The sequence below is a fragment of the Stomoxys calcitrans genome, chromosome 1 (assembly GCF_963082655.1).
Source record: "Stomoxys calcitrans chromosome 1, idStoCalc2.1, whole genome shotgun sequence".
Classification (NCBI taxonomy): domain Eukaryota; kingdom Metazoa; phylum Arthropoda; class Insecta; order Diptera; family Muscidae; genus Stomoxys; species Stomoxys calcitrans.
The window spans coordinates 94,349,494-94,364,363 of NC_081552.1; the positions used below are offsets into that span (position 1 = coordinate 94,349,494).

Here is a 14,870-nt window from a genome sequence, read left to right on the forward strand (position 1 = left end):
AAACAAAACACCACCTTTAAAATTGGACCACCTGCAAACCAGCCAAGACAAACCTCTAGAAGCTTAAGATGTCGAATCGGGTGATCGGTTTATATGGCAGCGATATCAAAATATGGACCGATTTTGTCCATTTATAATCCAAACTGACCTACACCGACAAGACTTGTTATACGATCGTACCGTCATGTATATATATACATGTATAATATATACTTTAAGGCGTCGAATATTACGAGGTGTTACAAACGATGATATTAGTGTAACCCATCCTATGGCGGAAAATATAAAAACATACAATACATTTAAGAATAAATACCAATTAGAGCGCGTTCTCTTCGTATTTGACGCAAATAAGATTTTTTTTAATACATTACAAAATTAAAATTTTGTGGAAATCATTTAATTTTATTAAAAACAGTTATTATTATTATAAATAGTTATAGGCACTGACTGATACAACGGCAAGACTAAAAAATATCTAAAGGTTGTGCACTTTTGGCATTGTGGTCCAAATAAACCGCTATATATTGCTTATACAGACGCTGTTTACAAAAATGATAAAATTCGATTTCATGGGTAAGATTTCGACTCAACACGCGACGAGCCTCATCCGTCACGGGAGGACGAAAGCTATTACGATTGGTTTTATGCAAACGATTTTCGGCTTCTGCAAAAAAATTTAAATCATTACCTTTTTGACTTAGAGAAGTTCAAGCAATAACAAAAACCTACTGTAATATTCATGGGCTGCACCCGAAAAGTAACGAGGTATATAATTTTCTAAAACGGTCAAAGTCACATTGGTATCCTCCCAGGAGCCCACAACAGCATATTTTGTCTCCACATGGTGTTTGGCCCTTTGCATGGCCTCATAATTATCGAAGGGCCTTTGAGGGAAAAGTTTAGTGGGTTATAGAAACTAAATCACTTCTTTGAAGAACTTTTAAAATAAATATTTTACTCACATGCAAGTTTCCGAATCCTGGCCACAAAAGAATAACATTTGCCGCCTATGATCACCCAGACCTTTACGTTCATTAGCCAGAAATGTGCATTCGGGATCGCCCTTTAGCACGCATTCCGAAAAATCTTTCTTCAACCATTGTGCACTGGGCAATTGGTAGAGATTTGGAAACATTTTTTTGCGTTCGGCTATGTACCATGGAGCGCGTATGTAGTAAAACCAGGATATAATCCTCTCCACTGGATTACGCACCAAGTTAATGTATATGGGTTCGGGATAATCCAAATCTTCAAAATCTATATAGGCCACATGCTTGGAGTAAGTACCAGGTCTCTTAGCTTCTAAAATTTCCTCTACCAAATTTTGTTCAAAATCATCGGCCAACATTATGGTTTCAGTGTTTCCAGGCTTGTCGCGTACGGGATGGAATCCATTACGCTTTCCTAACATCTTGAGAAGTTCCATCATGGTTTGACTGCCCACTTTAGGCACCCGATTGAAGAATATAAGATCGACTTCGGCATTGGGTGTATTATTTAGTTTTTCCGTAGTCAAATCATGCAACTAATACCAGAAAAAAACAACGTTTACGTTAAAGGGATTTACTGAAGGTAATGCATAAGGGAAAGAGCACATAATGAAGAGGTGATTATGTGGGTGCTTAGGTGCGTGGACAATACGGTTTAAGTGGTTTTGGTTTTCAACGGTTGAAGTTATCAGTTGCATGGCTAACATTGGCGAAGGCTATGAGTAGAAAAAGCCATTTTGGAGACAATATAAACTATATTCTTGAGAGGTCATAGATATGGCTTAATATATAACAAACCTAAATCGAGTATATTACCTCCTTGTACTCTATAGTTATATGGGCAATCTTTGACTAGGCCTTCAACGACTTGCAAGGTAAATCTTCGACATAAAGCCCAAAGGATAAAGAACCCCAAGTAGGGGTTGTGAATTTTCGTATAGTTGGCTAACACAGATATCTTATTCACCGTGTCTGTCATGATAGCAAAACACAGAAAGCTGACATAAAGTGCTAATGAGTTACAACAAGTCATTACATTGTTGACAAGAAAGTTATTCGTGATGGAGTTCAAGCGTAATATTGTGATTAAGTTATTTTTAGTTGGAAGATCACAACCGATTTTTGCTGGCGAACTAATACACTTCAAAGTGAACAAAATGTTTGGGTAACGAAACATACATCATTATGAGGGATGTGATTTTGCGGGGTAAATTCCCAATGCGGGGGTATTAAAACAATAAAATAGTTTTGGGTATTTATAATTTTCCAGATAGTTTGGTAATTGAAAACACTTTGCAAGCGTTTGTGATAATTTCGTATGCCTTGTGTATAAAGTTGACTTTAGTTATATATAGCCGATATATAGACAGATCTCCAGACATAAAGTCTTGAGGCAGTAAATTGTGCATTTTTTCATCCGTTTTCGCTGAAATTTGGCACAGTGAGTTCTAATAGACCCCTACATATCCCTGTTAAATGTGGAGCAGATCGGACCATATATGGATATAGCTGTCATATTGACCGATCTCCAAACCTCCCATAATACGGTGTTGAGGCCATAAAAGTTGAATTCATTACCCGATTTCAATAACATTTGAAAAAGTGAGATTTCTCATATCAATGAGTGCAGTCCGGTTAAAGTTTAAGTTCAATGATAAGGGGCCTCCTGTTTTATACCAGATCCGAATGGGGTGCCGCATATCGACATCACTTGGTTTGGTAGAGAAGTTTTAACATGGCAGGTTACCTCATAAATGTAGCCAGCATTAATAAGAGGATAACCACCGTTGAAAATTTTTATGATGTTCACGATGGGATTTGAACCCGACCTCGGCATCATAGGCGGACATGCTTGGTAGAGAAGTTTTAACATGGCAGGTTACCTCACAAATGTAGCCAGCATTAATAAGAGGATAACTACCGTTGAAAATTTTTATGATGTTCACGATGGGATTTGAACCCAAGCTCGGCATCATAGGCGGACATGCTACATGTCGAATGTGGTCCAAACGGAACCAGATTTGGATAAATCTTCCATATAGACCGATCGCCCGATTGTTGCGCATATAAAAGTCGCATTTATTACCCGATTTCGATGCAATTTGAAACAGATATGGTCCAGATTTCACCATATTTGAATGAAGTCGTCATATAGTCTGAAAGCCACCGTAGCGAAGAGGTTAGCATGACGGTCTATGACGCTGAACGCCTGTGTTCGAATCCTGGCGTGAACATCAGAAAATTTTTCAGTTATCTTCTCCTCAGGCTGGCGACATTTGTGAAGCACAATGCCATCCATAGAAGCCATGTTAAAACTTTTCCCAAAGAGGTGTCGCACTGCGGTACGCCTTTTAAACTTGTTGATATGTGAGTAGGTTGCCCCTGTTCCTTAAGGGAATGTTCATGGGCAAATTTGCATTTTTGTCATATAGACTGATTTTACGATTGAGGTTACTGATCCCATAAACGGGATCAAAGTCGTTTATGGTATTGTAAATGATTTTGTGGTTTTATGATTATCAATGAGGTAAATAATCATAATTAATAAGAGCGATTTTATATTTTAAACACCACTTGTTTAGATTAAATTGAACATTGTGAAATGCACCTTTTATGTATTCAGTGACCTATGTAGGGATATGTCTATATGGCAGTAATATCCAATTATGGTCCGATCTGAGCCACATTAGACAGAGGGTGAATAAGTCAACTAAAAATCTATGTTTCAAATTTATCGAAATCGGATGGAAAATGCTGCTTTAATGGGCTCAATACTCTAGATCGGGAGATGATCTGTATGGTAGCCATATCCAAACATGGTCCGATCTAGGTCACATTCGAGAAAAGGGTGTGTAAAACTCACTGTTTCAAATTTCAACTAAATCGGGTAACAAGTGGACCTTTTATTGTCTTAAAACACTATAACAAGAGGTTGTGAGATCGGTCTATACGGCAGCTATATCCATATATGGTCCGATCATGCACCACATTTCGCAGGGTTGGGTAGAGGTCTATCGAAACTCACAAAAATGAGCAATTTATTGCCTCAAGACTTTAAATCTGGAAAGTGGTCTATATAGTAGCCATGGGTTGGATTTGTCCTACAAAACTACTGTGGTAGATAGATATTATACCTTAGTGTATTTGTTTATAGCACCCAGAAGGAAGAGAGATAAACCCAATGATAAGTATACCGATCGACGCAGAATCACTTTCTGATTCGATTTAGCTATGTCCGTCTGTCCATATTACAGGCCGCAATTTTCGTCCGATCGTCTTAAAATTTGGTACATACATGTTTTTCGGTCTGGAGACGAAGCCTATTTAAATTGAAAAAATTCTTTTTTTATTTGGATATAGCTCCCATATATATGTTAGTCCTATGTGGACTAATATTGCAATAACGTGGACATTTGTTAATCGATTCTGTCGAAATTTGGCAGAAAGGGGTATCTCTTGACTCACGAGATTGCTGGTGAATTTCATAGAAATTAGTTCAGATTTAGATATAGCTCCACAATATTTAAGCAGTTTGGTCGAAATCGGTTCAGATTAAGTTGTAGCTCCTATATATATGTTCGTCAGATTTTGGGTAATTTGCAATAATGTTTTCATTTATTATCCGCAGTTATTACAATTTGAACATATTTGCTTTGCTCGAAATATGATACTGATTGGTTAATTAATTGGTTCAGAATTAGATATAGCTCCCACTTTGTATTTATAGGGTAGGTGTAGGGTATTTTAAAGTCGGCACGGTTCGACTTTTGCCTTTCCTTACTGGTTTTGGATCAGAATATCAGGTTAATATAGAAAGAAAAAGAAATCATCCAAAATTGTTTGAGTATATTTTATATTTCAAAGATATCTGCAAAATTATAAATACCCAGCTTTTGGGTATAAATGCGTAAATATCCGGGTATTTATCCAATTTACCTGGTATTTACCCAACTTCGCGGGTAAATACCTTTCGAGCATATACCCATTGCCCATCTTTAATCATTATAATGACACTGATAACGTTGACAAAAGCATGGGAACAGCCCCGCAACTGCCAGGAGAAGACACAGGCTAATGGGTAAGCACCACTTTTCGTGCTTGAATGCCTTGTGCTCTTGTCATTCTGCAGGTTTGTATGCATCTGTATTGGTTCATACACTCGTCGTTGAGAATTTCTTCTTCTTGTCTTGTGCATTAGATTCTTAAGTAAGCCAGGTTGCCACTGTCGTGCGCTCCAACTAACCTTAGTTAGGGCTCAGGAAGCCAAGGCGAATTGGCTTATATGGGACCTATAACTAATTATAGATCCCAGTATTGAATGCCACAAGCGAGGCCTCTTGGGGAACTCATATCGGTAGATCAGTTTATATGGAGGCTATATTTGCTTACAAACCTATCTGGACTGTACGGTAGGAGTTTTGGGGTGTAGAAGTTTATTGCATTGAGACGTCTTGGGGCTCAAGAAGTTAAATCGGTGGATATGTTTATATGTTATTGTTTTTTTATTTTTCCTTTAATTCACCCAAAAATCGCATTGTCGCCATCTTGCAACTTCGGTATTGTTATACTCAAGAATGCTTCGTTATAATTTTCACGAAACGCGAAAATTTTTGGACAAATGTTGAAATGGTAACCTTGAAATTAATGTGAGGCTGATTTCGTAAAAAAACTTGCAGTGAGTGTCTACAAAATAAAAAAAAAAAATGGGTGCAAAGGAAACAACAATCACCACAGAATTAGACGATTATTTTTGGTAAAACCATCATATATATGTAGATGTAGACACAACAGAAACTTAAAATTAATTTATATATAAGCATATTTATACTTTGGCGAGTCCATACCACTACTTACCTTTTGAGCATGAATTTAATAGTTGATTTTCTTATAAAATAACGAAAAACACAAAAGAAACTCACAGAGCTTTAAAACACTGATCTTTTAAGATGAAGTGGAGACACATCATGAAAGCTTGCAACATTCGAAATAAAGACGATTAATACTCAAATGCCGAAAGGAGCTTAAATGCTTATGTTTTAACTTAGAGAGCGCTCTCAAGCGAGAGAAATTTTTGACTAACATCATTATTGAGGATCCTAGTGTAGCGTGTTTATTGAGGCGTAAGGAAGGAGCTGGTTGGGAGTCAAAAAGTAGGATTTTAAGTGTACTGGAGAGTTTTGTATGGGTAGTTTAAAATCTGGGGGTCCTGTTAAAAAATGTACGAGGAGATTCTAGAATCATTCTTAGCTTTTTCAAGTGGGCCTTAACTCCCGCTTGAATAGGCTTTTTAAAATTCTCATATCTTGACTAAAACGAGTCCTTCTTAAACTTGAAAATTGGGTGTTAGTCTTAGAGACAGACAGAGAGATATACAGAGTGAGAGAGAGAGAGAGTCACAGCTACGAAAAAAGAGATTGCAGTGTTTGAAAATCTTGCAATCATAGATAAACAGATAGAGCGAGAGAGAAAGATAGTTTCAGCACAGAGAGCTTTAGCTATGCAGTGAAATTATTGATGGGTAATTCAAATCTTGATCAATAAAGTTTATGAGTAATGACGCTTATGAAGTTTTTGATAAATAATGGTCACTACAAAGAGACAATTCTAAGACAGGGTCAAGCTTTAAGAATATCCCAAAGAAGCGCTTAGAAATTTTTGAGACAAAGATCCCCAGATGATTGGAAAGTGATTGGATGTGTATGAGGATGTGCTGCAGTGCGGAATATCAAAGGATAGGTGGATGTATGGATGGGTTGATGTAGATAATATGTGTTTCAAAAAGTTTACTTTAAATATTCACCAAAAAAAAATAGCTACAATATTTAAGTGGAAAAATGTCATGCGTCATGTATAAAGATGAACCAAACAAATATCAAAATGCATATCAATCACCACGTTTATGAAAACCTATCATCTAAAGCATACGCTGATGAAAGTATCTTTTTTTATGAACGGCTACCAGTGCAACATTTCCAAAACAAATTGTTTGTTAAAACAAACAAACAAAAAAATTATATATGTGTACTAGAGCGCGTTTTTCTTTCATTTCATATGTATGTATGTATGCCATATGACAATTGGCTTTTTATGGCATAGTTAGGGGCCAGAGGCTTGTATTGGTTTCAACACACCGTTGCCGCATGCTTATGCGATAGTTCTGAAATGATGGCCAACTAGGACTACTACTAAGCGTAGTCAGCAGCGGAAGAGCAATCCCAAGATTATATGAAAAAAACCGTTGATAACCAGGATATTGTCTTGTTTTTTTGAGATTGGTGATGAATGATGCATGCTCTCATTTCCAGGTGTGGGATGCATATGAATGAATTGCTGTTTTCCTCGATGTATTATGCATTGGCAAATGTTGCTGGTGATTTATGCGAATGTGCTACGCGCCTTTTATGATTGCGAAAATCATATAGAAATTAAGAAATTTCAACTTACCTGTCCGGTACTCTTAAGGTATTGATAGGTGCCATGTAATGTATTGATGTCATCGTGTTCTGAAAAAATGTGAAAATAATGAACAAACAGGATTGTCAAGGAAATGTTTTTTGAGGTTATTGATAACTTTAAAAGTCTAGGATAAACTTCGGCGTGCGAACGAAACTAACCCGAGTCATTACACCACAGAATTACGTTATGAGTAGATCTGGTCAAGTAAGTTTGTCTAAAGTCTAAATCTACATATTACAATTTTCTTTTTGATCATCCTTAAATTTTAGAATTTTTCAACCTGTTTAGGATGGTTACTCTAAGGTTTGTTTTATTTATCTAATAAGCGGATTTACTCGCTTATTTCGTAAGGAGAGAAAAATGCTAACAAAGCGACTTGCCCTATCCGGGTTTATTTATAGCCGACTGAAAAAAAAATTAAAAACAAGTAAAAAGCATTAAGTTTACCCGGGCCAAACTTTGAATACTAACCACCTCAGGCATATAAATATATTAACCATATTTCAACAACAACGACGGCTAAAATGCATAAGCCAGTAGCAGCTATAGCTAAATATGGTCCGATCTAGGCCAAACACAGCGCAGACGTCGAGGTCTAACGTTGCTTACTTTTCCAAAATTCAGCGAAATCGGGCAAAAATCACACCATTCATGGGTGAAAGGCAGTAAATCGGGTGATCGATGTATATGCAGTTTTATCCAATCAGCACCGTGTTCGGGAAGGGGTCTATTGAACTCTCCGTACGAAATTTCAGAAAAATTGGGTTTTGCAAAGGGAAATCCCGAATACAGGAATGAACATTATTTTAAGAAATATAAAAAGATTTTTCTTATATAATTTTAAAAAGGTGGACAAAATTCCTATATTCTTCAAGAACAGATAATAATTGTGTTCAAATGTCGCAAAAGCCCAAATCGACTCTTTTGACGTTTATCCTCAAACGCATGAAGTAAAACAAAATAGTGGAAGTGTAAAGTTAAACTACACTAATTGAGATATTGCTGACATAGTCTTTTAGGTATTGTAATCAATGATGAAATGTGGCAGGTTTTTGATCGACCAAAGTCAAGAAGAAAAATTTTTGGAGTGAATTATTTATTCATTCGAAGGGTAGCGTCCTTTCAACAGTCGAATGTCACGAACAGAGTTATGAATTAATCATTCCTTGTGCTGTACAGTAGGAATGGACAATAGATTCGAAAATAAAGAAAACAGCTTTTGCTTCTGTGATCAGCTTCAGCTCTCAATGTAAGAACTCCGAAAAAAGCTCAAAATTGTCAATAATGGATATTCCTTTATTATGCGACCTTAACTTTTTGTATTTCAGTTTAGTAAGCCATATTTCAACCACTATTTTACAGTTTATGTATGTTTAGGAAAAGTGAAAAATGCATATTTATTTAAATTTAGTGGTCATTTATTGTTTTTTGCACAATCTTCGTCTGAATATGAAAGCCTGAAAATAATCGCTGAAAATTCCAGTGTAATTTTAGATAATTAAATTTTTGAGCTCAAAAATCTTTGTTAAATAAAATGTAAACACGATTATTTTCAACTTTCAACTGAGTTTTTATATTTGGGGAAATATAAGAACGAAAATTCCCAGGAATCCGGGAGTTGAAAAATATTTTTTCACGTTTTCCCGGGATTGTCAATAGCCGGAAATTGCTAAACTTTAGTGAAATAACATAATCGGTATATATGGCAGCCATACCCAAATAAGGTTCGATCTGCACCATACTCTGCACTGACGACGAAGACTCCAATACAGCTCACAGTACCAAATTTCAGCGAAATCGGGTTTTACATGCAACTTCTTTGAGCCTTAAACCCTAAATTGGTAGATCGATCTACATGTGAGCTATATCAAGTCATAGTACGATTTGGAGCATATTCGATACGGATGTCGGGAGTCCTGAAACAATCCACTGTTCCAAATTTCAGCGAAATCGTGTAATAAATGCGAATTATATGGGCCTTAGAGCTTTAATCGGGATATCGGTTTATATTGGGGTTATATCAAGATATTGTCCGCTCTGCCAAATTTTTGCGAAATAAGGTAATAAATGGTACTGCTATTGGCCTTGGACCTTAAATCGGGAGGTCAGTTAAAGGGCTATATCGAGATATTGCCCGATATGGTCCATATTCGATACGGATGTCGAAGGTCCCAAGACAACTCACTGGGATGAGTTGTCAGTGAAATCGGGCAATAAATGCGATGTTCATGGGGCTTAGATTTTTAATATGGAGATCGGTCTATATGAAAGCTGTATCAAGTTATAAAGGGTGATTTTCTTTATCTATTATCGTTTTGGCGACACTGTTTTAAACAGCCCACTCACGTTTCGTGTTTTGTTTCGCTATCAAACATCTTCAGTTTGGTCTATAATTTAACCACGAATCGCCTTACAAACGAACATCGCTTGCAAATTATTTTATTATGAAAATTATTATGAAAATGCGTGCTCTGTTACGAAGAGACGAAGCTCATTTTTGGCTCAATAGGTACGTAAATAAGCAGAATTGTCGATTTTGGAGTGAAGATCAGCCAGAAGCATTGCAAGAGCTACCAATGCATCCCGAAAACGTCACAGTTTGATGCGGTTTATGGGCTGGTGGCATCATTGGACCTTACTTCTTTAATGATGAAGCGAATCGTAACGTAACTGCGAAAGGTGAACGCTACCGTGAGATGATATCCAACTTTTTTTGCCCAAAATGCAAGAACTTGACTTGTATGACATGTGGTTTCAACAAGACGGTGCCACATGCCACACAGCACGCGTATCAATGGACTTATTGAGAGACGAGTTGGGTCAACATTTGGTCGCCTAGATCGAGCGATTTAACGCCTTTAGACTATACAGACAAGCCCGCTTCAATAGACGCATAGGAAGACAACATTGAAGCATTTATTCGTGAAATACGGGCCGAAATGTTGGAAAGAGTATGTCAGAATTGGACTAAGCGGATGGACCATTTGAGGCGCAGTAACGGCCAACATTTGCATGAAATAATCTTCAAGGATTAAATTATAAGGACGGTACTATCGATTCAAATGAAGATTTTATGAATTTTTCTGAATTTAATGTTTTTTTTTAACTTTCCTATAGCTCTTAAAAAAGCACTCCTTAGTTATAAAGTTATAGTTTTCAAGTTAACTGTGCGAAGTTTCAGTTTAATATCTTAATTTTTAAAGACTGTAGCGTGATTTCCACAGACAGACGGACATGGCTAGATCATCTTAGAATTTTACAACAATCAAGAATATGACTATGTAGGGTCGGAGATGGATATTCGATGCATAACCCTATAGACCACTTGGGCTCAATTTATAATCATAGCATCAGGATCTGGTTACAAAAACTTGTATGGCATAACCATTAAGAAGGTTCGATATAAATCGAAAATATTTTTACCGACACCAAAAGCCACTAGCTTCGAAAGAAGTGGACCGTGACAGACTCCATCAAATATAACTCCAAGGCTGAGGTACGAATCCAATATTCTCGTTTGCTGATGACAGCAATCTCTGTCATTCATTGGACCATAAGACTATTTTTTAGAGCTTGAGAATAAGAGGAGCATTGTAGACTAAATACTTCCAGAATTTGCTAGCGCCATTTCGAATGTGTAGCATCAACAGACTAGTTCCTAGTAGCCAACCAGACGCTATTGATGTTCTGGGCAGAAAAAGGCATTGTAATGGTCTAAACAGGTGTTGGAAATGTTAAAAGACGCATTCAATTGCTTGGAAACTTTGAGGTGGTACAACTTCAAAGTTATCATTTTCAAAGGATAGCCATGGTGTTGATTGATGAAAGTAGAGTATGTTACTTTCACGGCGCGTGTTCTGTTGATATCCGCCTTTTATACCCGACATTAGGATGTTCACCAGGAATACAAGACGTTCCAAACCCGAGTGTACCAGATGACTAATCGACTGGTCAATGCACTAACGAAAATTTTAGTTTTTTTCCCCGAATCATCAGCTTCTGGCTAATTTCCTTCACGTTAGCTGGCGCCCAGAAATATCAAACAAAAATCAATAAGCAATACTCCCCCTTTTTACACTTCTGTCCTTAACTGTTCATATGCCAACAAAAACATGGTGGTTAATTTCCCTAACCGTAGAAAGTGCGGAACACAAGTTATATTTGCTTAAATATCAATTCAGTCGAAGGACAAGGATTCTGTTAAAAGTTTAAATAGGGAGAAGTGATTCAAATTCATCACAACAAATTCATTTTCAAATTCATTTTAACTTTCCTAAATGATTTAGGACTGCACAACATGAAGGTAAAATTTTACTATAAAAAATGCTTCCTCTTTTCGTTTGACCAGCTATTGGTACAGAAATCGCACATTAAAGAAAACGAAAAATCTTGGACGATCCTTTCACTTTTAGCTTCGTATTGAAACTGAAAGTTGTTTTCATTTACGGCCATTACCAAAGTATCATAATAAAAATATAGCAAATGCGTGATGGTTTCTGAAGGATGATGGAACAATGCCGTTTTTACGATTTATGCGGTACAATGAGGGACAGCCAGCCAGGCTGTGTGGTGGTGACCTGTGGGTGTCTTCATTAATGTGATTGTGTCGTTAATTGTTGTGCCTTAAAGTTGTGATGGTTTTTAGATGATGGCAGGAACTTTTTCGTTATACACAAAAGGGTAACACAATGTAGTTGACTTAAATTCGACAATACTGATCAACATACAAGACCAATCACTTCAAATATCACCGTGACTTGTGTGTGATCAAAAAAGGGGCTTTCTATAGCCGATGCCAAACGGCATGTAATAGAGCTACAAAAAGAAAAGCGCTCTTAACGCTGAAATATTTACAAGAGTTGCTAGCATTTATTGAAGTTGTTTCATGTAGTGAAATGTTTATATGTAAAGTAGGTATTACACATTTTCAGTGTAGATTACAAAGCAAACTTTGGCCGAATAGAATTAAAATTGAGCTAGAGAGGCAAGTATGAGAACTTTATTTATAAATCGACCTACCGGTGTGGGTGTTGAAGACTACAAGTGCACTTTACATACACAAAATAAGCCAAAAATTGGCGGCCAAAAAGTGTAGCATTGCATATTTTATATCACTCAAAAATATACATTAAATACTATATATTTTTCCTCCTTCCTCATAGCCTCAATAATGAGATTTACTCAGTTTTTATGGTCTCTTGACACTATCAAAAATTTACGATTAAACATAATTTTTGTGGTTATTTTCAGTAGACAGTAAAAGAAAACACGAGGTTGTCGTCCCTTGTTTCCTTGAAATATTATTAATATGGTTTTTTCATTTAAGATTTTAATGGAAGTAAAGGAGGAGGAAAATGTCAATTATGATGTTTTAATAAGTAAAACGATAAAAAAGAAAAAGTAAAACGCACCTGAATTAATAAACTTTCAAAGTATCAAGCGTTACGTTAAAAGGAGGTGGACATTATATTGGATTAACGCTTCAAATAGGAAGATACCTTGTAAAGGTAAAGTTGTTCACAGACTATTTGGAAATTTTGAAGAGTTTTTGCTCACCGTCGAAGTTTGGGAGCATATTAAATTTGCCATTCCATTAACAACGCATGGAATTATACATTTTCGACGCCACAGTCATGTGTAATAGTCAAATGTATTTTCATGATGATACATTTTCGATTATTTTTTACACCCTCCACCATAGGTATAGGGAGGGTCTAATTATTTCGTCATTCCGTTTGTAACATCCCCAAATATTGATCTAAGGCCCCATAAAGTGTATATAATTATTATTGATCTTCATGACATTTTCAATCGATCTAGTCCGAATGCCGTCCTTCAAATGCTCGCCGACCTAAATTAATATAAATATAGCTTGAATATAAACTGATCTTCTAATCATACTTTTTATGATCTTTTTATCTGATTTGACTGAAATTTTGTGCGATAACTTCTTCTTTGACTTCCAAAATCTTTGCCAAGTAGTGTCCGGTTCATTAGTTGTTATAGGTCCCATATAAACCGATTGCCCGATTTTATGAGCCTCTAGATAGTGATATTCTCATATGGTTTTTTTGAAAGCTTGCACGAAAACTTCTGTATTGACCTCCATCACATGTTTTCAGTATAGCCGAATCAGAGCACCTACACCTTCTGGGGCTTCTTCAGAGAGTATTTGTCATCCAAATGTATAAAAAATTCCTAGGGATTTCTTGTGACTTCCTATTACCCTTTTTATATCCACCACCATAGAATGAGGGTTAAACTATTCCAGTTTTAAACACCTTGAAAAATTGATTTACGGACCCATAAAGAATATCCCGACTTTTCCGATTTCTACGGAAGTTTGCGATTACAAATCTTTACTTTTGCGATTACAAATCTTGCTCCATGTCACTATAGACATACACCTAAACCAGTAATCGGCTTGTTGTGCGCTCTAAATACTAAAAAGTAACCTCGAAAAAAACTAAGTTGGGAGTTCCGTGCTACTTACAAAATCCTTAATTGTTTCCTATGCCACGCCCCTAAGTTGGTTCATGCCTGGTATTGTGTCCCCACCTAAGTGCCGGTATCTGTTAGACGGGAAAGTCGGGCAATGACAAAGGAAAAGCTTCAACGTCTCATCATCTTCCCCACAAGCCTTACACATGCTATTACTTGCCGCACCGATTTTACATAATTGAGCTAGTAGTTCTGTGTGTCCCGTTATGATACCAATAGCTATACTGACCTTCTTCTTACTTCCTTTCATTCATAGCCTCTTCTCACGATCTGGATCCCCCATATGATTTTCGCCGTTGATGTTGTATACAACAAAATCAACAACAGCGTGTTTGTAAAAGAATTTTGGGAACAGGCAGCGCACATGTTTACTATGACATAGTGAAAAGGGTCTTCGTTACAATACACAGCGCACATGCGTAGAAAGAATCAAGTAGGTATTCCTGTTTAAAATACTTCTGCACTGTTTCTGCTCTTTTACATTACTACACACGACAAATGGAAATCGGCACAATATCAGAAAAGACCAACAAATGAGTTCCCTCGCAGAAGTGGAAAGTAGGAAGGGACAATACTTTTTCATACATTGCACAAATACATAGGTGTACCAAGTAAACAAAAATGGCACAGCCAGATTTCAGGAAGTTTTTGAATGAGATATTGACCAATAGGCAAATGGAGATGTGTGTCTCAGTGACTGTTTACATTCCATACGGTTCTTATACCCACCACCATAGGATGGGGGGTATACTAATTTCGTCATTCTGTTTGTAACTACCCGAAATATTCGTTTGAGACCCCATAAAGTATTTATATTCTTGATCATCGCGACATTTTATATCGATCAAGCCATGTCCCTCCGTCTGTCCGTCCGTCGGTATGTCCGTCCGTCTGTCTGTCGAAAGCACGCTAACTTCTGAA

The 14,870-nt window shown here is 36.7% G+C and overlaps 1 protein-coding gene across 9 annotated transcripts in view; it reads right to left on the reverse strand.

Moving 5' to 3' along the window:
- The window catches only part of LOC106095086 (heparan sulfate 2-O-sulfotransferase pipe-like), a 507,727-nt gene that overhangs the window by 138,189 nt on the left and 354,668 nt on the right, over nucleotides 1-14,870 (reverse strand). For 7 of the 9 annotated variants that reach the window (XM_059363924.1, XM_059363962.1, XM_059363957.1 and 4 more), the window contains exons 3-6: nucleotides 7,437-7,495; nucleotides 966-1,528; nucleotides 733-887; nucleotides 451-667 (exon numbers count right to left, since the gene is read on the reverse strand). In XM_059363924.1, coding sequence (XP_059219907.1) covers nucleotides 468-667; nucleotides 733-887; nucleotides 966-1,528; nucleotides 7,437-7,495 — 977 coding nt within the window. In that variant the 3' untranslated portion in view covers nucleotides 451-467. Of the gene's footprint in view, nucleotides 1-450; nucleotides 668-732; nucleotides 888-965; nucleotides 1,529-7,436; nucleotides 7,496-14,870 lie in introns of those variants that run through there. The other 2 variants (XM_059363926.1, XM_059363929.1) reach the window with 1 other exon arrangement.